The sequence below is a fragment of the Serinus canaria genome, chromosome 25, assembly GCF_022539315.1.
Source record: "Serinus canaria isolate serCan28SL12 chromosome 25, serCan2020, whole genome shotgun sequence".
NCBI classification, from domain to species: Eukaryota; Metazoa; Chordata; class Aves; order Passeriformes; family Fringillidae; genus Serinus; species Serinus canaria.
Genome location: NC_066338.1, coordinates 12,721,233 through 12,745,257, shown reverse-complemented (window position 1 = coordinate 12,745,257; position 24,025 = coordinate 12,721,233). Strand labels below are relative to the sequence as shown.

At 60.1% G+C, this 24,025-nt stretch overlaps 3 protein-coding genes across 5 annotated transcripts; all 3 read right to left on the bottom strand.

Moving 5' to 3' along the window:
- Nucleotides 1–31: 31 nt before the first annotated feature.
- Nucleotides 32–3,655, bottom strand: ECM1 (extracellular matrix protein 1). The gene is given in 8 exon segments (XM_050984459.1): nt 32–248; nt 329–416; nt 611–831; nt 1,298–1,512; nt 1,515–1,662; nt 2,102–2,400; nt 2,688–2,759; nt 3,485–3,655. Coding segments are annotated over 8 exon segments (1,257 nt in total). The 5' UTR covers nt 3,525–3,655; the 3' UTR covers nt 32–74.
- Nucleotides 3,656–4,576: 921 nt separating this feature from the next.
- Nucleotides 4,577–9,614, bottom strand: TARS2 (threonyl-tRNA synthetase 2, mitochondrial). 2 transcript variants are annotated; one of them, XR_007779808.1, is made up of 18 exons: nt 9,541–9,613; nt 9,213–9,427; nt 8,682–8,805; nt 8,459–8,580; nt 8,268–8,385; nt 7,989–8,050; nt 7,839–7,917; nt 7,609–7,752; nt 7,437–7,535; nt 7,056–7,222; nt 6,819–6,981; nt 6,607–6,744; nt 6,457–6,534; nt 6,279–6,379; nt 5,860–5,961; nt 5,471–5,563; nt 5,245–5,359; nt 4,577–4,794 (listed from the first exon to the last, which is right to left on the bottom strand). XR_007779808.1 is itself a non-coding variant. In XM_050984408.1 (18 exons), the coding sequence occupies exons 1-18, from the start codon at nt 9,595–9,597 to the stop codon at nt 4,646–4,648; spliced, it is 2,106 nt and encodes a 701-aa protein (XP_050840365.1). In that variant the 5' UTR covers nt 9,598–9,614; the 3' UTR covers nt 4,577–4,645. The 2 variants fall into 2 exon arrangements, 1 of the variants encoding a protein (XP_050840365.1); XM_050984408.1 differs by having other exon boundaries at nt 5,471–5,543; nt 9,541–9,614.
- Nucleotides 9,615–9,796: 182 nt separating this feature from the next.
- RPRD2 (regulation of nuclear pre-mRNA domain containing 2) lies at nt 9,797–23,744 on the bottom strand. 2 transcript variants are annotated; one of them, XM_030230331.2, is made up of 11 exons: nt 23,483–23,744; nt 19,477–19,606; nt 19,126–19,226; nt 18,011–18,085; nt 16,695–16,747; nt 16,150–16,276; nt 15,602–15,777; nt 14,798–15,083; nt 14,256–14,531; nt 13,870–14,073; nt 9,797–13,305 (listed from the first exon to the last, which is right to left on the bottom strand). In XM_030230331.2, the coding sequence occupies exons 1-11, from the start codon at nt 23,706–23,708 to the stop codon at nt 10,652–10,654; spliced, it is 4,308 nt and encodes a 1,435-aa protein (XP_030086191.2). In that variant the 5' UTR covers nt 23,709–23,744; the 3' UTR covers nt 9,797–10,651. The 2 variants fall into 2 exon arrangements, with proteins under 2 accessions (XP_030086191.2, XP_050840326.1); XM_050984369.1 differs by lacking the exon at nt 18,011–18,085.
- Between the last annotated feature and the right edge of the window lie 281 nt (nt 23,745–24,025).

Below are 24,025 nucleotides of genomic sequence, written 5' to 3'. Positions count from 1 at the left end.
CCCGAAGGCGGAAAAAAGGGACACTCAGAGGTGACACCGCAGCATCTTTATTGTTCCCTCTTGCCGGGAGGGATTCACTCCTCGTAGCCGGGGGGCGGGGGCGCCAGGGCGGCCCCCAGGGTCACCTGGCTCAGGTAGGCGTTGTCAAAGCAGCGGCGCCGCTCGGGCTCCTCCCACGAGCAGCAGCCCTGGGGGTCCCGCCAGGCGTCCCGGGGGGTGGCACAGAGCGTGGCGATGCCCTGCGACAGCTGTGGGCAATGGGGACAGGGGGGTCAGGGCGGCTTTGGGGGGGGTCCCCCCGTGCCCCTGACCCACCTCGGTCACTCACCTGCTCCCGGGCACAGATACCGCGTTCCTCGGGGGCCAGCGGGCAGCACGCAGCCGTCATGGCCCCCAGCAGCTCCGGTACCGGTGGCCTGCGGACACGGACACGGGGGTGAACACGGGGTTTTAGGGTGGGGAAGGGCCTGCTGGGCCCCCTCCCCAAAAAGGGGTTCCCAAGCAATGGAGAATCCCAGATGATGGGGATGGGGATGAGGGGTCCTGCCAAGCTGGGACCCCCAACAGGAGGGACTGTGCTGTCCCCCCGGGCTGCTCTGGGGTCACCCACCTCTGTGTGAAGAGCCGGGTGGGGCCGCACAGGGAGCGCAGCAGGGCCGGGCCAGGCCGGGCCAGGCTCACGTTGTGCAGCTCCCGGTCGTATTCGGGGTGCGGGGCGGCGGCGGCGAAGCAGCGACCGCGGGCCTTGGAACCCCCCCGTTGGCAGCACCGGTGCTGGCCCGTCTTCACCGATGCTTCTTCCCGGCAGAACCGATTCAGCCCCTTCAGCCACTGCGGAGGAGAAACTGGGGGTCAGGGGGGCGCCCGGACCCTGGGACACCAACACCTGAACACCCGGGTCATCCCTGGGACATTTCCGTCCCCTCCCCGGATGCCGAGGCCCCTCCCTGACACGTTTGTCACCTTCCCGGATACCTGGGAGCCTTCCCGGCCTCTGAGTGGCTGGGTCACGCTCCGGGCACACGGGTCATTCCCGGGACACCGGGGGCCCCTCCCCGGATACCGGAGTGCCAGCCCAAACACCTCTGTCCCTTTTTGCAAACACCTCTGTCCCTTTCCCAAACACCTCTGTCCCTTTCCCAAACCCCTGAGTCCTTTTCCCGGATGCCTGCGCCCCCCGAGCGCAGAGACCCTCCCAGACTCCTGGGACCCCTCGAGCCCTTCAGGACCCCCACCCTCCCTCCCAGCCTTGTCCCCTCGTCCCATCCTTGTCCCCCGTCCCCTTGTCCCCGCTCACGGCGCTGTGGGCGCAGCTCAGGCTCTCGTTGCGGCAGCACCGGCCGTACTCCCGCTCCAGCCGGACGCGCAGCCGGACGCGAGGCCCAGAGCGGGCACCGGGGCCGGGGGGGCCGGGGCGCAGCTCCCGCAGCCCGCAGATGTTGCCGAAGTTGGTGGCCGTGGGCTCGCCGGGTGGAAAGGGGGGCTCGCTGACCAACTCCCAGGCGACGTGGGGTTCCAGGTGGGGACGGGCTCCCAGGTGGGGGCTGGGGTCTCCTGGGCGAAGCAGCGGCGCCGCGCGGCCCCGGACAAGCGGCAGCAGTGGAACTGCCGCGTCTTCACCCCGAACTCATCCGTGCAGAACCCGTCCAGCACGTCCGTCCACTGCGGGGCAGAGTCCCCTCGGTGTCACCCCGTGTCCCTCCCTCCACAGTGTCCCAGTTCCCTCTCCTGGCATTGTCCTCGCCATGTCCCCACGTTACACCTGCCCCAGTGTCTTCCCTTCTAGCAGTGTCCCCGTGTCCCTTACGTTGTCTCCCCCCTCCCCACGCTGTCCCCTCTCCCCGCAGCGTCCCCATCCCCGCAGTGTCCCCATTCCCGCAGTGCCCCCCTCCCCATAGTGTCCTCATTCCCTCAGTGTCCCCCTCCCCTCAGTGTCCCCATCCCCGCGGTGTCCCCATCCTCGCAGTGTCCCCTCACCCCTGCAGTGTCCCCTTCCCCACAGTGTCCCCATTCCCGCAGTGCCCCCCTCCCCATAGTGTCCCCATCCCCGCACTGTCCCCATCCCCTCGGTGTCCCCCCTCCCCGCGGTGTCCCCACTCACGGCGCGGCGGGCGCAGGGCAGCGGGCTGTGGTGCCGGCAGCAATCGTTCAGGCGGGGCCGGAGCGCGGCCAGCGCGGCCGCCTGCCGCCGGAGGTGGGCGAAGGCGGTCGGGGGGAGCGGCGGCGGCGGCGGCGGCGTGGGGGGGTCCTGGCAGTGCCGGGTCATGGTGGCGGCCATGGGCCAGGCGGGGGGGAACCCGTCCAAGGCGTTGCCCCAGACCGGGGGGTCGCTCGAGGGGGACATGGCCCCCCCCACCAGGATGTCGGGGGGCACCTCGAGGTCCAGCTCCTGTTGCAGCACTGAAGAAGGGAGCGAGGTGGGCGCAGGGAGCTGCACTTGTCCCTGTTGGCACCCTCTGCCCGTTCGGTCCCTGTGGTGCCACTCCTGTGCCCAGCCCTCACTGTCCCCATGTCTCCCCCATCCAAATCCCCCTCCTCCTCCATCACCGTGTCCCCATGTCCCTCCACCCCCAACCCTGACTCCTGCCGTGTCCCCTCCATCCATATCCCCACCCACGAGCATCCCCCTGTCCCCACCCCTGGGTGTCCCCCTTTGACCCCCCACCCCTGGGGGTCCCTCCCCTCACCTTGCTGGATGTTGGGGGGTCGCAGGTCCAGGCTCTCCTGGACCACCTGCTGCAGATATCCCGAGGCCAGCGCTGTCACCGATGGGGGACACAGGGGAGGGTCAGCAGTGTCACCCCCTCCATCCCCCCACCCATGGAACAGCCACCAGAGACCCCCCCACACCTGTGGGCTTGGAGCCCCATAATGGGGAGGGAGCCTGGCTATTTGGGAAGGGGTCCTAGAGGTTCAGGAGCTGGAGAAGGGGACACAGACACCCCGGAGGGCTGCAGGTGTTTGGGACAGGGACCTCCAGGCATTTGGGAGGGATCCAGGTGTGTGGGCAGCAGCCCAGACATCCGGGGTGGAGATCCAGGTGTCCCTGGAGGTGTCCAAAACACCTGGGCAGGAGCTCAGGTGTCCCAGGGACCCAGGAGGTCGGGAAGGGGCTCTGAGTGTCTGGGAAAGGGATCCAGGGTTCGGGAAGGGGCCCCCAAATCTCAGTGGGGGATCTCAGGTGTTCAGGAAGGGGATCCAGAATTCGGGAAGGGGCCCCCATATCTCTGGGGGACCTCAGGTGTTCAGGAAGGGGATCCAGAGTTCGGGAAGGACCCCCAGATCTCAGTGGGGGATCTCAGGTGTTCAGGAAGGGGATCCAGAGTTCGGGAAGGACCCCCAGATCTCAGTGGGGTATCTCAGGTGCTTGGGAAAGGGATCCAGGTGTCCGGGGAAGGGACCCAGCAGTTCGGGAAGGGGCCCCAGGTGTTCGGGGAGGACCCAGGCGTGCGGCAGGGCCCTGGTGGGGGCCGCGGGGACTCACCGGCGGCGCTGAGGAGGAGGAAGAGGCCGAAGGCCGCCATGGCGTCGGGAGCTGTAGGGTCAGCGCCTGCTCCTCCGCCTTATGAAGGGCCGGGTCGGGCGTGGGGCCACATCCCGCGGGGCTGAGTCACGGCCCTGACGTCGCGGCAGAGTCGGGAGGGGGACCCCGGGGGCACCGGGGGGCTGCGCTGGATCCTGCACCCCCAAACAGGAGCAGAGAGGGAACCCCCACCCCAGGCAGGCTGTCCCCACCCTGGTGGTCCCGTCCCCACCCTGGTGGTCCCGTCCTCATCCCGGTAGCCCCGGATCCCCCTCTGGTGGCCCCAGCCCCCCCCCCCCGACCCCTGCGTCACAGCAGGGGGAAGCGGTCAGGCCACATTTTTGTGGGTTTTACCCCGTTTTGGGGCCCCCACCCACTGAGTCACCCCCGGAGCCGGAGGGGGGCTGAAGGGCCACCTCCAGAGGGACCCCCGGACAAGTGGGGGTCCCTCAGCTCATGTCCCCAAGGGTCACAGCCTTGGTCACTTATGGACGGGGGGATCCGGGGGTGGGGTTGCTGCTGTGCTACCCCAAATCCTGCCCGGGGCTGAGCCCGCACGCCCGGGCAGGTGTTTGGGGTGGGGTGGGGGGACAGCCCCGTGTCCCCCCCCCCGCGATTGCCCAACGGAGGCTGCGGCTCCGTGACTCGGGGTTTGCGCAACCCCCCCCTCACTTTCCCCGACGCGTGGGCGAGGGGGGAAATCCCGGCTGGAAGGACCCAGAAGTGCCGGGGGAAACTCGGGAGAGGGAAGGTGGGAACGGAAACCTGGCAATGAGAGCCCGGGAATCGCAACCCGGACATGCAGGTGTTGTGGGGAGGTGTCCTGGGTTTTTTGGGGGGGTCCCCAAGGTCCTGCCTCCCACGTGGGACCCAGGAATTCGGGAAGAGGATCCAGGCGTACCGGAAGGGACCAGAGTTCGGGAAGTGTCCCCAAATCTCAGTGGGGGATTTCAGGTGTTCAGGAAGGGGATCCAGGTGTCCGGGGAAGGGACCCAGGAGTCCGAGCACCCCAGCACCGAGAGGTGCCCCAGCCTCAGCTCCCACAACATCCAGCGCTTTTCCCAGTGGTTTATTGAGCTGGGGGGTCCCAGAGCCCCCCGATAAGAATTGGGGGGGGTGGGGTCAGAAGCGCTGCTCGGCGTCGGGGACGCGGCCGTCCCTCAGCTCCTGCAGCCGCTGCAGCACCCGGGGCAGCTCCAGCTCGCCGAGCTGCCGGTTCTCCCGGCTCCGGACGCTGACGGTGCCACGCTGCCGCTCCCGCCGCCCCACCACTGCGGGGGCACGGCCGTCGGGGGGGGGGGAAACGGGGTCCCTGCGCCCCCCGACCCGCACAGGCACCCCCCAAACACAGCACACCCCCAGCTCTGAGCAGCACCCACCGCCCTGCGGGGTCCAGAGGGGCGTCCCAGGGCAGGGACTTGGGGGGGGTCCCAAAGGGGGTGGGGGTCTCAGAGGGGCCCTGGGTGGGTGGTCCCTAAAACACTCCTGGAGAGGTCCTGAGTGGATCTTAAGGGGGTGCTGGTGAATTCCCAAGGGGGGACTGAGCTCCTGGGGGGGGGGTCTCAGCAGATTCTTGAGGGGGTCTCATAGGGGGGGGAGAGGCTCCCAGGGGATTCTGTTTTCCTCCCCAGCAGCACCCAGGATGTGGATGGGGGTGTCCAGCCAGTCCTGGGGGGCTCCAAGGGGGTCCCAGGGGGTCCTGGGGTCTGCCCCACCCTTACCCAACTGGAAGTTGTAGTGGGCGAGTTGGGCCCGACGGATCTTCCGTGCCAGGGTGGTCCCGGGGTCCCCATCCAGGTCAGCCAGGAGGCCCCCCCTCCTCAGCACTGCCTGCACCTGTACCCCCAGAGTCAGTGGGGGGCACGGGGGAGCATGGAGGGATGGTGTGGGGGGTCACAGAGGATGGGGGTACATGGTAGGAGAGAATGGTGGGGGAGATCACATCACCTCCCGGGCATAGTCCTCGACCTCAGGGGTCTGTGGGATGACCATGGCCTGCAGAGGGGACAGCCAGAGCGGCCTGGGGGGCACCAGGGGTCACTGGGGGTGACACACAAGGAGGGGGTGCCCCAAGGGTTGCAGGGGTGTCCCCAGGATGGAGGGGCTCCAAAGATGGAGGGATCTCAGGGATCCAGAGTGTCCTGGGGATTGAGTGTCCCCAAAACTGGGGAAGGTCTGTCCCAAGGTGGGGCACCCTGGGACAGGGGTGACACTGGGGATGAGGGGACCCAAACAACTGGGGGTGTTCCTGGGAACTGGGGGTTGTGTCCCAGAGAGTGGGGGTTGTCTGAAGGACTGGGGATGAGTTGTGGGGTGTTTTTGGGGTCCCCTCTCACCATTTCCCGCCATAGCTCTCAGCCAGCACGGCCACCATGCGCTCCACGGAGCCCAGCACGGCCCGATGGATCAGCACTGGCCGTGCCAGGCTCCCGCTGGGGCTGGGGTGGGGGAAACGGGGGTCAGGGGGGCAGGGGAACCCCTTGTCCCAGTCCTGATACCCCCCAAATCCCCAATTCTGCCTTCCCCATCCCAATCCTGACACTCCCCAAAATCCTGACCCCCCCCAGCCTCATTTCTGCCCCTCCACCCCAATCCTGACCCCCCTCCCAGCCCCCAATTCTACCCTCCCAATCCTGACATTCCCCAATCCCAATCCTGCTCCCCCAGCCCCAACCCTGATCCCCCCACAGAAATCCTGAACCCCAGCCCAATTGTGACTCCCACAAATCCCCCAGTCCTGCCCCCCTCCCAACACCTGGCATATTCCAGCTCGAATCTCTCGGGCATCTGGAAATCCAGCTGGATGGTGCCACACTGGTGGTGCCTCCCCAGAGCATCCCTGATCCGGATATCGATCTGTTGGGCAATCAAGAGGTTCCAGAAGGGTCCTGGTTTGTCCCCTTTAGGGATCCCCCCTCCCCAAAATGCCTCACCTTGGGCCCATAAAAGGCTCCGTCCCCCGGACTCAGCTCCCAGGGCTGCCCAAAATTCTTCAGGCTCCGCTCCAGCTGCTGCAGGGGTGGGTTGGGAGGGTCAGGGGGGCACAGAGCAGGGGGCACAGCACACAGGGGGCATCATCCCACCTGCTCAGCACGATCCCAAGTTTCAGGGTCCCCCAGGAATCCATCGGGACGTGTGGCCAGGGCCAGGCGGAAGGAAAAGCCCAGGACGGCGTAAACGGCGCGGATGAAATCCAGGGAGGAATCGATCTCGCTCTCCAGCTGGGAAAGGGCTGTCAGGGAGGGGCAGGTGACACATTCTGGGGGGGACAGGGAGGGGCCAGGGGGACAGACACCTGCTCCAGGGTGCAGAAAATGTGGGCATCATCCTGCTGGAAGCGCCGGACCCGCGTCAGCCCCGTCAGAGTCCCGGGGGGCTCGTTGCGGTGCAGGACCCCGAAATCCGCCAGGCGCAGGGGCAGCTCCCGCCAGGAGCGCGGCCGGTGGGCAAACATCAGGCTGGGAACGGACAGACAGACAGACAAGCTGCCCCCAGGAGCACCCTCCAGGCACCCCAGGGCCCCCTGACTCACCAGTGGGCCGGGCAGTTCATAGGTTTGAGGGAGAGGGTCTCAGGGGTGGCAGGGACAGAGAAGATGTGGGGGCTGTAGTGCTGCCAGTGCCCCGAGAGCTCCCAGAGCCGGGGGCTGAACAGGTTGGGGGTCACCACCTCGCTGAAGCCCCTGGCCCGGTACTCGCTCTGTGGGGACAGGGACAGGGCAGGACATCAGCTCAGCCCCACAGCATCGGGCATGGGGGGGCTGCAGGGACTGGGAAGGGTGAGAGTTGTGGGGTGCAGGGTGGGCAGAGGGGTCTGGGTGTGAGGGGATGGGGTGCAGAGGGGTCTGTGGGGGGCACAAGCGGTGCCCGGCTGTGGTGGTGATGTGGTGACAAGGAGATGATGGGGGTTGTACCCGGATAAACTCCACGAGGGTGTTGTAGACGTGGGCACCGCGGGGCAGGAAGAAGCAGCTGCCAGGGCTGAACTTGTGGAAGAAGAAGAGCTCCTGATCCTGCAGCAGGGAGGGAGTTACTGGGGGGATCCCCGTGGCTGTGAGGGTCCCCCCAGCCCCTGGCAGGGCTCACCTTGCCGATCCGGCGGTGATCCCGCTGAGCCGCCTCCTCCTGGGCCTGCTCCCACTGCTCCAGCTCCTGGGCACTGGGGAAGGCCACGGCGGCCACACGCTGCAGTGACTGACCCCCAGCTCCCCCCCACAGCGCAGCCGAGCTCTGTGGGCACAGGGGGACATCAGAGGGACAGCAGGGACCCCACCCAACAGCAGGGCAGGGCACAGGGACCCCCGCCCAACACCCACCGTGAGCACCCGCAGGGCTCCGATCAGCCCCGTGTGCCGCAGGAGGGGCCCGTGGCACAGCTGGAGCAGGGGGCCACACCTGAGGGATGAAGAGATGGATGTGGGGACAGCTGTGGTGACACACGGCCACCCCACGTGTCCTGTGCTCACCTGTAGACCGTGGCCGTAGGGGACGTCACCTCCTCGAGCTGCTGCAGCTGGAAGGAGTTGTGCTGGGGAGGGACAGTGAGGTGGGTGATGGTGGGCTTGGTGACATTAGAGGGGTGACATCAAGGGGGAGGTGACACTGTGCTGGGGCAAAGGACCAAGGTGGTGACAGGTAACGACAAGGGGGGGTGACACTGAACCTGATGAGCTAATGATGCCAACCAGGAGGGTCCCAATGTCCCCAGGCTGGCCTCCCACGACACTCTGGGGAGGGGGACACACCTTGAGCAGCTCAGCCAGCTGCTGGCGGGTGGCCTCGAGGCGCTCGAAGCGGTGCCGGGCACGGGCGAATGTGGCACAGGCCTCCTCCAGAACCGGCAGCTCTGTGCTCTGCACCGTCCTGGGGACACAGGGACACGTTGGGGAAACACTGAGGACACCCCAGGGACCCTGCAGCACCTGCCCAGCCCTACCTGCTGCCCATGTGCACGTCACAGAAGAAGCCATCCTCAGTGGCCCGGGTGCTGCAAAGCATCGCCCCGAAAAACTGCTCTGCCACCGCCCCCAGGACGCAGGCACTGGAGCGCCAGAAAGCCTGGGGGGACATTGGGACACGGGGGACATTGGGGACACAGAGGACACGGGGCTGTGAGGGGAGCAAGGTGCAGGTTAGGCCCCCCAGGCCCCCGGGCTCACCTCCCGCCCCTCAGGCGTGGAGAAGTCGAGCAGCTCCAAGTCGGTGTCACCTTCCAGTGGCCGGTCCAGGTCCTGGAGGGTCCCGTTCACCCGGGCCACCAAGGCCACCTCGGCCAGGCCAGCCCTGCAGGGACACCAGAGACGCCGTGGAGAAACTGTGGGGACCCCAGAAATCCTGTGGGAACCCTGTGGGGATCATGGGGACACAGTAGGAACCCCACAAACCTTGTGGGGACCACAGGGACATTGTGGGGACCTCAGAAACCCTGTGGGATCATGGGGACACCACGGGGACATTGTGGAGACCCTGCAGACCTTGTGGGGGCTCTGTGGGGATCATGGGGACACAGCAGGAACCGCACGAACCTTGTGGGGACCACAGAGACATTGTGGAGACCCTGTGAACCTCGTGGGGACTCTGTGGGGATCATGGGGACACTACGGACCTTGCAGACACCCTGAGGGACTTGGGAACCTTGCCAGGACCCTGCGGGGACCCCGGGGACAGCGTGGGAAGCCCTGGGGCCGTACCCGAGCTCCGTGGCCACCTGGAACGGGGTGGTTTGCAGGGCCCGGCCGGGCAGGCGGCGCCCGCCGGGCAGCGCGATGCGGATCGGGGTCCCCGGTGGGAGGCGGCCGCCCCCGGCCCCGCCGCCGGCTCCATCCCCGCGCCCGTCCCAGCGCTCCTCCGCCGCCGCCCGCAGCCGCTGGAAGAGCCGGAGGCGCTCGGGGTCCGGCCCGGACACCTGGGGACGGGGATCACCGAGGGGTCACCGGGCCGCCCTTGGCCCGGGGGAAGCGGGCAGGGGTGGGGCGGGGGTCCCGTGGGGCGGGAGGGGATCGGGGGTCCCGAGCGCACCCGGTGTCGCCGCGGGGCTCCCGCCAGCAGCAGCCGCGAACCGGCGCGTGCGGACATGGCCGAGGCTCCGCCCGTTCCGCCGGAACCGGGGACGGGCCTCCGCAACACCGGCCTACCCCCCTGCGGAAGCAACATTGGACTCGCCCGCCCGTGCGGGAGCGCTGCAGACGGACGGAACCATGGAGGGTGCGGGGGGGAGGAGCCGCACGGAACGCCAGGCCGGGGGTGAACGCGAGAAAGAACGGACCCGCCAAGGGCTGGTTTGGTAGATTTTATGCAGATCCTGAAGCCCACACCGGTATCAAACAGGTACGATGGAGGCAACTAAAAACCACAAAAAAAATAATTAAAATAAATCAAGTAAAATCCCAACTTCATATAAAGGCCGCGGGGGCGGCTCTGGGTGTAGGGGGGGACCCCTCTGAGCCCCCGCCGGGCTCCGGCTGCGTGTGGTGAGTGATCCCAGAGGGAATTAAAAAGTGATTGCTATATACACACACGTAGAAAGTCAACAGTGATCCGGGGAAAAAAAAAAAACAAAACAAAACTCCAAAGATCCCCAAATGAACCCAAACCCAACCACAGTCTTCCCAAGCAGGGGGGGACAGGCTTGGGCCTTCTTGCTGCCAGTCCCATGGAGCTCCAAGGTGGGTTCGGGTGGGTTCCTCGACCCTTTTTTTGCCTTGTTTTGGTGCTTTTGGCAGGCAGGAGGAACAGGGGGGGTCTCTCCCCTCCCTGCAGCAGCAATTTGGGGATGGGCTGGAAACCAACACCCCAACACCACTCAGCGCTCCTCTCGAAGCTTTCAGAGTTTTTCCTTTTTTTAATTTTTTTTTTTTGTCTTAACTCTTTCAACTACTACTGAAGGTTTTATTTAACAGCAACGTGGCTTCTTCTTGTTAAAACATCGGTTTGTGTCTTGTTTTCTTGTCTCACCCAATGCTGGGAGGGAAGGGGTGGGGTGGGGGGCTGGGGCTAGAACCAACCGAAAAGTACAGAACATTTAATTTAGGAGAAGGGTTACAGGAATCGTTGAGGGAAGAGAAAAAAAGAAAAAAAAAAAAAAAGAAAAAAAAAAAAGAAAAAAGAAAGGGCAGCCCTGGGAGCTGCATCAGTACCGGGGAGGAAAGAAGGGACGCTTAGGGGTGAAGAAGGGAGCCCCCCCTCTGCCGAAGGGTGGCCGCGGTCGCTTCAGGCTCTGGAAGGGGTCTCTGCCGCCGAAGGGCTCCCGCGGGCGGAACTCGGTGCGGGGCGTGCGGAGCAGGACCGAGCCGCGGCCCCCGGAGGGCTCCCGGTGCCCGGGGGGGCCCAGCCCGCGGGTGGCCCCCCCCAGCTGCTCCCGGGGCAGGGGGCCGGGCCCCGCGGGGTCTCGCGAGCGGGGCAGGGGGTCCCGCGGCTGCGCCCCCCCGAAGTGCTCCTTCAGCGTCCCTTGCATCGTACCGTGCTCCTTGGGGAAGGCGCCGGCGCCGTGCTCCAGGGGGGGTGGCGCGGGGAAGGGGACCCCGCCGTGCTCCCCGGCCGGCGGCGGCTGCGCGGGGAAGGGGACCCCGGCGTGCTCCCCGGGCACCGGGGGCGGCGGGGGCGTGGGGAACGGGACCCCCGCGTGCTCCACCGAGGGGGGCGGGGGGACGCCGTGGGGCAGCGGGAGCGGCGCGGGCGTTTCCTTGGAGAAGGGGTTGGCGTGATCCACCGACGGCATGCGGGGAGGGACCGGGTGATCCCTCGGGAAGAGGCCGCCGTGGTCCTTGGCGGGAGCGGGCGGGGGCACGGCGGGCGGCCCCACCGGCTCCCGCGGGAAGGGGTTCCCGTGCTCCAGGGGAGGCGGCGCGAGGGGCGGCGGCGGCAGGTGGTGCTCGAAGGCGGAGCTGAAGTTGTTCGTTCGGAAGTTGTTGACGCTCTCCGGGAAGGGTGGCACGTGCTCCTTGTAGGGCGCCGGGAAGCCGCCCATGCCGGGCAGCTCCGAGGAGCCCGAGGGCCCGTTGTCGAAGGCGCTCCCGCCGCCGCTCAGCTCGAACCAGCCCGCCCGGCTCCCCTCACGCCCGTGGCCCCGGCTGCCCTTGCCCAGCACCCGGATGGACTCCACGGTCTGGATGGGCTCCCCCGACATGCCCCGGCTCGAGGCGTTGTGGTAGCCCAGGGTCTCGATGGGGGCTCCCTTCTCCTCGGTGCTGTCGGGCAGGTCCAGGCAGGAGGAGGAGACGCGGGTCTCGATGCGGTAGTGCTCCTCCGGCGGCTGTGGCTCGCCCTTCGCAGCCCCGGACAAGCTCCCCACCTCGCCGGAGCTGCTTTTGGGAATCTGCCCAAAATGCTTCTCCTCGGAGGGCTTCCGAGAGGCGTTTTTGAGCATGTTCTTGAACTCGATGGTGGAGGTGGTGGAGATGGAGGAACCCAAGGGTTTGTCCCCGCCCGCCGCGGGCGGTCGGCTGGCGGGGCTGGGGAGGGCGTTCTGGGGAGAGAAGAGTGAGCGGTGGGGAAGCGCGTGGGGCGAGTCCGAGTATTGCTTCTGCGGGAGGCCGGGCTTGGGCAGGCCGCTGTGGTTGGAGTCAGGTGTGAAGAACACGTCGTTCTTGCTGGGTGACGGGGACCTGTCCGAGGCCGAGTCCTTCCCCCTGCGCCCGTAGCTCCCAAACATCCCCGGGGACGAGGCCAGCGGGTCGCAGCTCTCGCTCTGATCCAGGATAGACCTCATGGCTGGGGGGAAGGATGGCTTCACACCAAACTCCTGCGACCGCTGCCCGTAGCTGGACAGCACTGGCTGGTACTCTGCAGAATCGGGGAGTTTACTCGATTTCAGGATTGACTTGACCGGCTTCTTCTCCAGGTTCAGCATGGCCGAGGGCGGCGGCCCGGAGTAGTCAAAGTCACGGTAATCCTCATCTTCTTGGAAAGATGTATCTGGGTAAAACTTCTCCTGGGAGGAGTCCATCAAAGAGGAGGGCATCTCCCTGCTGTCCACAGGTGGCTTGTACAGGCTGGCCGGGGACTCTCTGCCAAGGCTGAAGGGCCGGTAGCCATGCACGGAACTGGGAAGTTCTTGGGAATATCCATCATCCCGGCCCTGCAGAGGCGACCTTGTGCTGCTGGGAGTTGAAGAACCTGGGCTCATGATTTTTGACAGCAGGGAGATCGTGTCGACGTTGCTCGACGTTGGCTTGTCCATCATCTCGTCCTGGGTGGGCGTCCCGCTGCGCTCGTCACGCACCGGTGTCCCGTCCACATTGTCCATGGAAGTGCTGGTGGGACCACGCTGGAAGTCAGAGGTGTGACTCTCCGTTGCCATGCTGGACCCCAAGCTGCTGAGGATGGGAATATTCAAGTTCAGGCCACTGAAGCCAGGATTTCCCTTCAGGAAATTGTGTATCTTCATCTCCAAGCTGGGAGAAGGGGGTTCTGATTCCAGCTTGGCTTTTGAAATTTCGGAGGACTGACCCAGTGAGGTTTCCGTTGGCAAAAGGGAGGAAGGACTGGTAGGGTGGGAACTGGAAAATCCCAGGGAATTAGTTGGTGGCTTAAAACCAGAGCTTGACAGTGCTGGGGTATGTCCGACGGGAGCCTTATTGACTGAAGTGGAGGAAACCTCTGCCGTGGTTGAGTTTGGAGAATAACCAAAACTTTTGGCTATAAATGACTGTGGATTGGAAGGAACATTCCTCCCCTTCAAGCACGGCACGGTTGTGTTGGCTGGCGATGCCGAGGTGCTCTGCGAGGCAGGTTCTGCTGACTGAACGGTGTTTCCAGCCACGCTCTGCAGCAAGGAGGACAGCCCTGGAAAACAAAACTGCTGCATCAGGTACTGAGGGCAGGGGGGAATCACCCCAAGCCACAGCCATGGGAAAGGCTCCTATGCTGGCACTTTACACCCCCCAGTCTCCAGCCATGAGAGGAGTGGATTTTGCTGCACTGACGTAAGCACCCACTGAGGTGCAACGTTCTGCCAGAGGCTTGGATTGATCTACAAATACAAATTACACCATCGAGTCAGGTGGGTAGGAACTCATCCTGGTCTGCAGCCAGGAGTGGGAAAACCTGCCCTGCTGGCCAGGTGACCATGGCAAGGTGCCAGAGCAGGAGCAGAACCTCGTGGTCTCCTGTCCTGTTCAGGGAATGTTCCAGATACGTGCGCTTCGGCCACAGCACAAAGACAAGTACAGGGAAGTGACAGATCTCACTGGTCCGTGACACCTGTGCTACTTAACAGACCATCCAAAAAACGTTCCAGTGAAGCTTTCCACCCTCTGTTCTCACTTTAGGACAAGCAGAGCAGCACGTTTCAGCCTGGCCACTGCCCTCAGACACCTGCCAGCCCTCCCCCAGCACCCACCCCAGTACCTTGCAGCGCTGGCGCCGTCTGAGTCTGGGTTTTGGAGAGAGCTGACAAAATGCTTTCCGGAGTTATCTCAACTTTGGAGAGAATATTTGCTAATGGATTCGAAGGAGCAGATGGGGTTCCCAGGACAGGAGTCTTCAGGCCACTGGTGAGAGCTGAGGGGCTGGTCGGGGTCCCTGGCGAAGGTCTCGAGGCGGGACTCACACCTGGGGCAGGAGCACACACCACTCACCTGAGCTGCTCTGGCAACAAACATTCTTTTGACTCAGGCTTCCCACAGGCACAACAGAGCCAACCAGACCTCTGAGAGCAGTAACTCCCCTATGTTTATTTTGAGACTAATTAAAGCTTTTAATGATCACCCAGCCCCGTTAGTGCCAGCACTCACCTGTGCTCTTCATCACCGACGTCAAACTGCTCAGGATGGAGCTGATCTTGGCCAGGTCCACGTTGGCCAGGTTGGGTAAGGCAAGTGCTGGTGCCAGAGGGATGGGAGCTGTGCTCACCACCTTTGGAGCTGGGGGTGTTGGAGGAGCTGGGGCCGGTGTGGCCACCGTCCCCGAGGCTGTGGCAGCCACAGCAGCCGATGGCACCGCTTTGGGGACACTCTCAGTCTTGGCAGGGGCTGGAGCTGGAGCAGCCTGTTTGTCCTTCCTCTCCTCCACTGCAGCAGAGAAGGGAAAACAAAAGCAGAAAGGTCACTCAGTCCTCCTAAAAAGACTCAGGGAACATCAATTCTGATTCCCACAGATGTAAAAACACTCCTTGGTAAGTGTTTTGGGAGTGGAAATGATCACAGTGGAACTGGGACTCCCCTGCCAGGAGATTCAAACCCTACAGCCCCAGCCCAGGCTTTGTGCCTCCTCCACACCCCAAATGAAGCTGGAAAAGGCTGGTTTCTCCTTTAATTCCCACAGGACAATCACATACCAATGATTTTAGATGTATCATCCTCCACATCAGAGAGCTCCATGTCTTCCACATCTCGATTATCTGTTGCAGGCTCTGGAGAAACCATCTTGCGGCCTCCAGCTGCTGGAGAGCGGGTGCTGTTCTCCTCCCCCATGCCCTGGAAAGGGGACTCAGAGCCCGTTGGAGATGGAGCATCCATGCTGGGAGAAGGGACAGGAGACTCCTCGGGATCAGGAAGGGTTGCTTTTAGCTGGTCCAGCTTTTTCTTCAGGTTGCTCACTCGGTTAGCAAATGTTTTATAGGCCTAAGGAAGGAAGGGCACTGGACTGGGGATCTTTCATGCCTCAGTCACTTCCTTCAAGGAAACAACACACAGCCTGAGAGAACCAATTCCAAATCCCTGGACCCTGCAGTGGTAAGAACTCGGCTTCTCCATGGGACTCACAGGGCAACAACCACAAAAAGTGGGGAGGATAAAACCTTTTTCCACTGACTTAACCATCCCCATATTTTAACAAATGTGTTCGGCCCATCTGGGGCTTTTGGCATGTTCTGGTTGTTTTTATAACACTTTACTACTGTCCTTTCTTTTCTCATCTAGTTCTCACATAAATCCCAAGTTTCCAGAATTGAGGATTTGTCACACAAACTGAGCTTCCTGCTGGATTTTGAGAGCATATCCTTGTCATACCCAAAACCTCCATTCTGCTCTCTTTAGAAACTAACCCCACAAACTTTTTAACTTGGGAATAGAGAGGTGAGGCATTTTCCAGGCTCTGAGGTGCTGTTCCACCTCAGAGGATCCAGAAAAGGCACACTTACATTTGCCACCACCTTGACTTCTTTGTACTGTGCCTCGTAGAAGATCCCGGCGTTCTCCAGCGCCTCGGTGAGCGAGGGGCCATTCTTCACTTGCTTGTCCAAACCATTGACAAATTCCTCCAGCTTTGAACTTGCTTCTTCAAACTCCTTGGAGAACTTCTTCCCTCCTGTTTTATCTGCAGGGAGATGAACACCATGGAAATGAGGCAAACTACACAAGTGTGGCCTCAATGGCAGCACCCAGGATATTGGGACAGTGGAGCTGCAGACTCCCAGACCACCCTGGTCATCCACTGGGATCTGCTAAGGGATGACCAGGGCCTGGTTGCTGGCAGAGTTTTGGTTTTCAGACAGTCATTTGTTTGATCTGAGCTCTGCACCTGAGAATTTCCACAGAAATTCAAACTAACCAAGATTTTTGGCTCCTGATTGCTGGTTCTTAACTTCACTCTGAAATTCTGGCATTTTCCAGACATAAAGTCTGGCATTTCCCAAATCAACAGAACTGAAGAGCTCCCCCAACAGCTTCAGTGCCCTCAGGGCTTTACCTTTCAAGCACTTGAGTGTCTCAGTGCTGCAGACATCCACCCTCATAGTGGAAAGCTGCTTCTCCTTCAGCTCTATCTGATCCTCTGAGCGTTTGTACAACAGCAGCTCATCAATGAGGGACTGGGGCTGGAAAAAAGCAAACAGGAAAAGCCTCCTCATCACATTCCAGGGAACAGAAGCAAGAGCTAACTCAGGAACCTTGTGGAGCCCGGGATTTTTAACCTCAAATCTCCCAGTGAGCAAACCTGGGCTCAGGCAGGAGCTGCAATTCCACAAATCTCCTTGGTTATGGGAAGGGACAGGTCTTTTTTATTTACTCCCCATCTCACTCTACAGATGCCATGAATATGTTCCCACTCTGTCAGGGGACTGAATTTAAACCAATTTCTTGCCACTAACTCCTCTTCACAGGATGTCCTGAGCTTGCCCAGACCCTCCCTGTGTCAGCCCCAATGTTACAGGTGGCTCTTGGGCCTGGGGTCACCCCACATGCAAACCCCATGGTGGGTGTCAGTGCCAGGGTCTCTTCCACTCACAGACTTACTCGGAATTCAGCAACAATCTTGGACTTCAGAGCAGCTTTCGGGTTGGTGGAGGCTGTGGGGAAAAAGGAGAATTGTGAAGAAATTATAGAACTGCCTCTCCATGGAAAGTCAGTCACAAAAGGCAGTCTAATGAAAGATATTTGAAGATGATTTCATGTGTTACCCATCACATCCTCCCCTCCATGCATGTGTCCCTCAGTGCTCCAGGCAGCTCATGGGGACATGGACAGGCACAGCTGGACTGGGACAGAGCTCAACCATGACACTGCTGCTGTTTAACATGCTCTGAACATTTCCTGGGCACACCTTTTCCTCAGGAAGACAAGTCCCTGCAAGTCAATCTAACAGCCTCATCCAAGGAGTTACACCTCTCTGCAAGGAAGGGAATGTTATTCCCCAAGTGCCAGACCTGGAGCTGCCATGGAGCCCAGGTTTCCTGTGGGCAGGGCTTCCCTAGGGCACCTCCTAGGTCTGACCATGCTCAGAGCTTTAACAACTGTCACACCTGGTTACAGGGTTGGGGGGATGAGTCCTGCTGGCAAGAGACTGAATCCATCAGATTCTGGACAAAACAGGAGAAACAGGAAAGAAGAAATGAGCTGATGAGAAGCAAAGCACTAAACCCTCCATCCACGCTGGATACAGCCCAGTTGTGTCTGGGAAAGCAGCTTCTGGTTTGTTAAGTCCAGTAATAAACACTCCCAACTCTTTTCATCTTGTGCTGTCACCCTGTGCCACTTGTCACACCTGACGACCCACATGTCACACATCACACCTTGATGTCCCATGGCCATACTTGATGTCCCACACGTCACACCTGACATCTCACCACCTCTGTGGGGACCACTCAGGGTGTTGGTGCAACATGAGATCATTAAGGTCACTCTTTTCAAATAAATTCTCTCCTGCTGGTCTGGGTTCTGGACTGTCACATGTCACATCCTGTCCCTGCACTGCCAGCTCTAGGTTCCTCCTCCCAGCCCAGCCTGCTGGGGCAGTTCCTGAGCATGAAGGGAATGTCCATCTCCTCCTCCTCTCTGTCTTCTCTCCATCTCTGACCAGTCTAAGAGCAGTTTCCAAGAGGTTCCACCAGCTTCTTCCTCTCCTGTCCACAACCTCTGCTCTCATATCTTATTTCTGCCTCACTTCTTTTCTTTCCAAAGTCTTTTTCTACCAACACCTCCTTGGTGTGCACATCTTGGGGCCCTTGTGAGCCTGCAGGCTCAGCTGGCTCAGCCCACGCTGGGCTCAGCCCTTCTGCTCCTTGAGCAGCCAATTTCTGCATTAGTGCACAGAGTTCACAGTGGTTCCTTACTTTGTGATTTCTTCCACGGCTTATTCGGTTTGTTCAGAGACTCTTTCAGCTGCTTCTGAGTTTTGAAAGTGGTACCTGGAAAACATTTCATTTTTGGCAGTCTGGCATGATGGGATTCCTGTCAAAATCTGGTTTTTGGTGCCATACAGTTGCACGGTGAAAGAGTGAACAGAAATTTGTTTTAAAATACCTCGACCAACTTCCTTAGAGGAGCTGCTGGATGCCCAAGAGAACCTCAGTTTACTCAGGAATGCAGCAACCTGGGGGTGGTCTGCCATTTTTAAATCAAGTTTCTGTTTGCCCTTACACTAAGGCAGTTCAAAAAAAATCACAGTAAAAAGGGAAAACACAAGAAATCTAAAAATGAAACTCTTCAGGGAGGCTGTAATGGAATCAAACAGACAAGTGCTGCTCATTGGGAAAGCAGCCACAATACCTGATTTACCTGGAACCTCACAAACCTGTTTTCAAGTCACAGAGATGAGCCATTTCAGAGCAAAAAGCACAAAGGTCACTTCTCAGCATGCAACACCCAGCTCAAGCCTGTCCTCGTGCCACAGCCCGACCCAAGACACCACATTCCTCCTGCTGTGATGGCCACTGACCCTCAGACCACACCTCAGGGCCACCTGAGCACCTGCAGCTCTTAATGATGGGAGTAAAGCCAAAACCTGGACTGATTTCCACTGCTAATTCCTGGTTTTAACTGATGTTTCTCCCCTAAGGACTTGAGAACTCTTCAGGCTTTGCTCCTGCCTCTTCCTACCCCACAAGCACCATTAGTTAAACACCAGCCTATGAGTGAACAGGACAAGGAGGTAGAGCCAGAGCACCCTGGTCAGGATGTGTAGGATCATTTCAGCCTCGTGTTCTGTTTGCTCTCAGCTGGAGCAGTTCCAGCTCACGTGAAAGAATTCACAGCTGCCTTGAGAAAGGTACAGAAGAGGTAAAGCAGGAAAGTCCAGCGCTGCTCACATCCCACACCTGGTTATGGTACAGCCTGTGCCAGGTGCAAATGCCCCTCGTTCCCCTCAGTGACCCCAGACTATTTCTACAACTTCAGTGAGCTCATGTGGCAGTTGGAAGGTGAGAAATGCAAAGGGTAAGTAACTTACTCAGTGCTTCTTTCAGTGCCAAAATGGTTTCCTCAGGGTACACGTTTCTGTCCTCCCAGATTTTGAAGATTCTTTCGATGGATTTGGAAACTGATGGATCCCTGGAAGAGAAGAATTCTTTACCCCCTGACTGCAGGACACTGGTGGGAGGCTTCCCTCACTCCACAGGATTAATTTGACCCAAACCAGCCCCCTGTGCAAATTAAAACCCAGCTCTGCCCACTCTGCAAACACACAGCTGTTCCAACAGAATCCTTTAAGTTCTGCTGAGTTTCTAGAGAGTTGGAGATGTGAGAAGAAAAATTCCCCCTTTTTGAGACACAACAGCCTGTTAGTTCATTCATTACTCACTTCACTAATGAAGCAGCCTCAGGAAGCACCTCTGCAAAGGTGTCCCGAAAAACAATGGCATTTTTCCTCTTGCAGTTCTGTATGACATCATTGGCCAGGTAAAAAAGGTTCAGCCGATGAGGAAAAGCAGCTGAGGACAAAAGGAAATTGAGAGTCAGCATCAGACCCAAGTACCACAACAGCCACACCTTGATCCCAGAACTTCAGCACTGCTTTTGGGAAAGTTTCAGAGTTTCCAAAGTCCAGCAGGCAAACCTTGAGGACTAGAGAGGACATCTTTAATTTATAAATGATTTTCAGACTCTCCCAGCTGTGCTTGCTCCTCTGACCCTCCTCATGTGCAAAAACTCCAAACTGAGTTACTTCATCAAATCCCTTCCTTCAGGGGTGGGTGGGTAAACTTGGGAAACTCATTCACATGCAAATGATGGTAATGAGCTCCTTCATTTCACTGAAGGACATTGCCAAGGATTAAACCAGAGCAACAGTGCCAAGAGATGGTGTTACTTCACTGTGTTGTCACCTCTCACTTGCCCATGTCACCCCTGGCTGCAACCAGAATCAGTTTTTATCTACAGATCCCTCAATTCTCTTATCCTGCTTCATTTTCCAGCTGTCCCTACCTTGGTAGAGCCACCTCCCACAGCATGGCTGCACCTTGCAGCTCTCCAGGATTCCTCTCAGGAAGCTCAGCATCCTTCCTGGCCCAGAGCCCTGGCTGAGGAGCTCACCCCTCACTCACAGCCTGAAAAAGCTCCCAGCAGAAACATTCCACCGGTGCTGCCCTCCCAGCACCAGGGTGAGCTCACAAGTGAACAAAGTTCAAAAGGAAGATCCTGCACAGAAGATCCTCCTCTGAGGGGAAGCAGAGCTGAGGACACAAGAAAATGCTTAGCTGGGATGGGCTCTCCAATCCCCACGGGTCGATGTCCTTAAGCCTCCCTGAGCCTCTGCCAGCAGCACTGGGCTCTCCTGGCACTGTGCCCTCGAGCATCACTCCAGACTGGGGTGAGGAAGGGCACAGGGACAGTGCCCTCAGGAAGTCCCTGCTCCTAAAGCCCTGTCCCAGGACACACAGCAAAGGCCTGAGAGTCACTGCTAGCAGCTGCTCACCCCCAATCCCACAGGGAACCCCAGCTCCCCATCCCAGGAGGAGCTTTTATTCCTGATCCTCTCCTGTGGCCACTGACATCTCATGGAACCCCAGCTCCCCATCCCAGGAGCAGCTTTTGTCCCTGACCCTGCTCCTGTGGCCACTGCCACCTCACAGAACCCCAGCTCCCCATCCTAGGAGGAGCTTTTGTCCCTGACCCTGCTCCTGTGGCCACTGCCACCTCACAGAGCCCCAGCTCCCCATCCTAGGAGAAGCTTTTCCAGCACAGACTCAGCAAGCCAAGGACTCATGACCAGAACCTGTTGCTCACAACCTGTGCCCTGAACACGCTGACAGGGCAGGCTGAGGTGGGTTTTCTGGAGCACACAGTGCTCTGCTCTGCTCTGCCCCAAGGGCTGGGAATTCAACTGGAGCAGGGCTGCACTCCCTGGTGCTCCAAAACAATTTGCAGCCAGCTTTCCCCAAAATGCCAGCCTCAACAATCTCTCAGATCATCATCCTATTGGAATGGGGCTTCTGTGACTGAGTTAAACCCTGTGCTTGAGTGCCAATTCTCCTGCTGCTCACCCTCCATCCCAGAGATGTTTCACCAGCAGACAGCAATGATTCCACATCTTAATAACGTAAAATAGATTTCAAAGAATTATAAACCTTTGATTCAAAGAATTATAAACCTTTGATTTAAATGATCCTGCATCTACATCTTCCAGCAGAAGGAAATCTGGAGCAGGGCTCCAGCCTGATGAGCAGAGCACTACTTGCCCTGAGCAAAATTAGAGCCACAAGTTAGAAACCAAGATACAGCCACTCCATAGAGTAGGAATGCTGGGTCCAGAGGAAGGCTATGGACACGATCCACAGAGAAAACCAAGTGTTTCTGGGTCCAAATGCAATGGGCTGTCCCACTGGGTGAACAGCTCCTCTCAGTTTAAACCAGTGAGGAAATGTGGGCAAAGAGGAAACTGCAGAGCTGAGCCCACTCCAGCCCTGCCACCTGCTCCAAACCAGGCACAACAGCACCAAAAATGGCATTTCAGAGCCTATGGATGTGTTTAACTCACACTTAAACCCTCTGACCAAACCCTCCTGCAGGGACACTCGGATTCCCATCAGGTGAAGATTCAGAAGAATGTTCTTGCAGGAACATTCCTGTTGGGAAGTTCTGCCTGTGACCAGCATGGCTCAGAAGCAAGATCCCAAAGCAACAGCAACAGGTCAAACAGCAGCACCCTGGTTTTCCTGAAAATACACAATTCTGTGCCCCAGGAACCCCAACCCCACATCCTCCCTCACCAGGAGGATCTGATGTGTTCATAGGAGCTTTGGATTTAAAACATTTAAATGCTCAGAAATGAACCCAGAACCACCTGTACTTGCTGTGGCACCACCACTGAGCTCCTGTGGCTGGGACAGGGATTTCCCACAGTGAGAACTGTGAGATCCTTGGGGCAGAGGGTGAAGGGAAAAGTAGGGAAAAAACCTATGGAAGCAGGGAGTAACCAAACAATCAGGGGTCAGGGCATGGCAGCATCACAGCTGCTGTCAAGGATTGGCTGAGTAGGATAAGATGGTTAAGGAGGGACCTGGATAAAAGGAGGGGTGTGGAGGAGAGATCCTCACAAGGGTTGTGAAGGGAAACCTTGAAAGAATCCCACAAAATCCAACAAGAATTCCAGGCTGGGGCCAAGGGCTCAGGGCAGGAGCTGGGGCAGACACAGGCATGGAGGACCTGCAGGTGGGAACAGTTCAATGGCTGTGGATGAGTTTGGGAAGGGGGAAGGAGGGATGGAAGAGCACTGAGGGCCTCAGAAGAGCCAGGACAACTGTGAGAAGGTCACATCCAGAGGAGGTGGCACATCTCAAGGAGAGATGGGCTGGATTTTCTTCAGGGGGCATGCACTTGGAGCAGAAGGGGAAGAGCCCAAAGGATGATGCCACAGTGCCAAGGGGTGTCCAAGGGAGGAGAATTTCCAGGAGAGGTGGCAGTGACAGCAAGGTAGAGGACCCAGGGCACTTCCTCCAAAGCTCTCACCTTCCTCTCCTTAATTCCATAGAGTACAGACAAAACAGATCAAACTCTGGGGAAAGAGGATCTCCTGCATTCTGCAGTAGTGCCTTGAGAGTGAAACCCAACTCTCCCAAATTTTCCAAAAGGTCCAGCACACAACAGATGGACGCTTTGGGATGGGAATGTTATCTCCATGTTCCTGCCAAGCAAAGCTTCCTTGAACTCCCACAAGAAGTCCAACCTTCCCACGGCAGTGGAGATAACACTGCTGTGCTGAGCCTCTTGCCAACACCAACCTTCTCCCTCCAGGTCAGGGGCACGTCCTGATGGGCACTGCAAACCCCAGAACTGGCACCCCAGACTGTCCATGCCCACCCCAGGCTGCTCCAGGCAAAAAAACATCTCCTTGAGCCCCTAAAGTGTTGCTTTAGGGAATCATGGATTCAGGAGCACAAAGATGCCACCCCTGAGGTGCACACAAACATGTTGTGTTCCTCCAAGGATGACAAGGTGATGCACACGCGACAAGAGGGAACGTTTTCAAAGTAAAAGGGACAGATTTAGGAGAGGTGTCAGGAAGGAATTCTTCCCTGTGAGGCTGCTGAGGGCCTGGCACAGGCGGCAGAGAACAGCCGTGCCTGTCCTATCCTGCAAGGGTCCAAGGCCAGGCTTGGAACAACCTGGGCTAGGGGAAGGTGTCCCTGCCCATGGGACTGGAAGGGATTTAAGCCTTCCCAGCCGAACGATGAACCCGACCCTGCCCCGCTGCCGGTCCCCGACGCGCCCGGTGCGGGCTCACCGCCGATGGCGGGGCCGGAACCTCCGGCCGGGCCGCGCTGGCTGCGCCCCGTTCTGCCCCGGCCGCCCCCCGGCCCCGCACTCACAGCGGCGCAGCCACTTCATCCAGTGGTACACGATGGTGCTGTGGTGCCGCTTGTTCTCCAGGCACCACGAGGAGAGGCCCTGGATCGACTCCATCGTGTTGGTCACCGCCTGCAGCTTCCTGTCGAGCGAGGCCTCGAGCGCGCCGGCCGCGGACGAGGCGGCGGCGGCCGAGGAGGAGGAGGAGGACGAGGAGGCCCGGCCGCCGCCTCCGCCGCCCGCCGCCATCTTCCCGCGCTGCTCGCGGCCAGGCCGCGCGGGGGGCGGCGGGGCGGCGCCTCACGGGGCGCTGGGGCCCGGGAAGGGTGGGGGGGCCGGGCGGCGGTCACGGCCCGGGGGGGATCGAGGGGGCCCGGGAGTGCTCGGGCGGTGCCAGAGGCGGCGGGAGGCGGTCCCGGCCTGGGGTGGGTGGAAAGGCTCGGCCCAGGCGGTGTAAGAGGCGGTGCCGGCCCGGAGGGATTCGCGGGGGGACCCCGGATAGCGCCCGGGCGGTGCCGGTAGGCGGTGCCGGTACCCGAGGCGGTGCCGGTACCGGAGGCGGTCAC

What these genes read in the sequence shown, in the direction of transcription:
- TARS2 (XM_050984408.1), bottom strand. Translation starts at nt 9,597, where the DNA reads ATGTCCGCACGCGCCGGTTCGCGGCTGCTGCTGGCGGGAGCCCCGCGG. An exon ending in CTTGGGATCGTGCTGAGCAG is followed by an intron (nt 6,535 to 6,606) that starts GTGGGATGATGC and finishes CCACCCCTGCAG; the next exon opens with CAGCTGGAGCGGAGCCTGAA. An exon ending in CCACTACAACTTCCAGTTGG is followed by an intron (nt 4,795 to 5,244) that starts GTAAGGGTGGGG and finishes GTGCCCCCGCAG; the next exon opens with TGGTGGGGCGGCGGGAGCGG.
- RPRD2 (XM_030230331.2), bottom strand. Translation starts at nt 23,708, where the DNA reads ATGGCGGCGGGCGGCGGAGGCGGCGGCCGGGCCTCCTCGTCCTCCTCC. An exon ending in GAGGCTGCTTCATTAGTGAA is followed by an intron (nt 19,227 to 19,476) that starts GTGAGTAATGAA and finishes CTTCTCTTCCAG; the next exon opens with GGATCCATCAGTTTCCAAAT. An exon ending in GACACTCAAGTGCTTGAAAG is followed by an intron (nt 15,778 to 16,149) that starts GTAAAGCCCTGA and finishes ATCTCCCTGCAG; the next exon opens with ATAAAACAGGAGGGAAGAAG.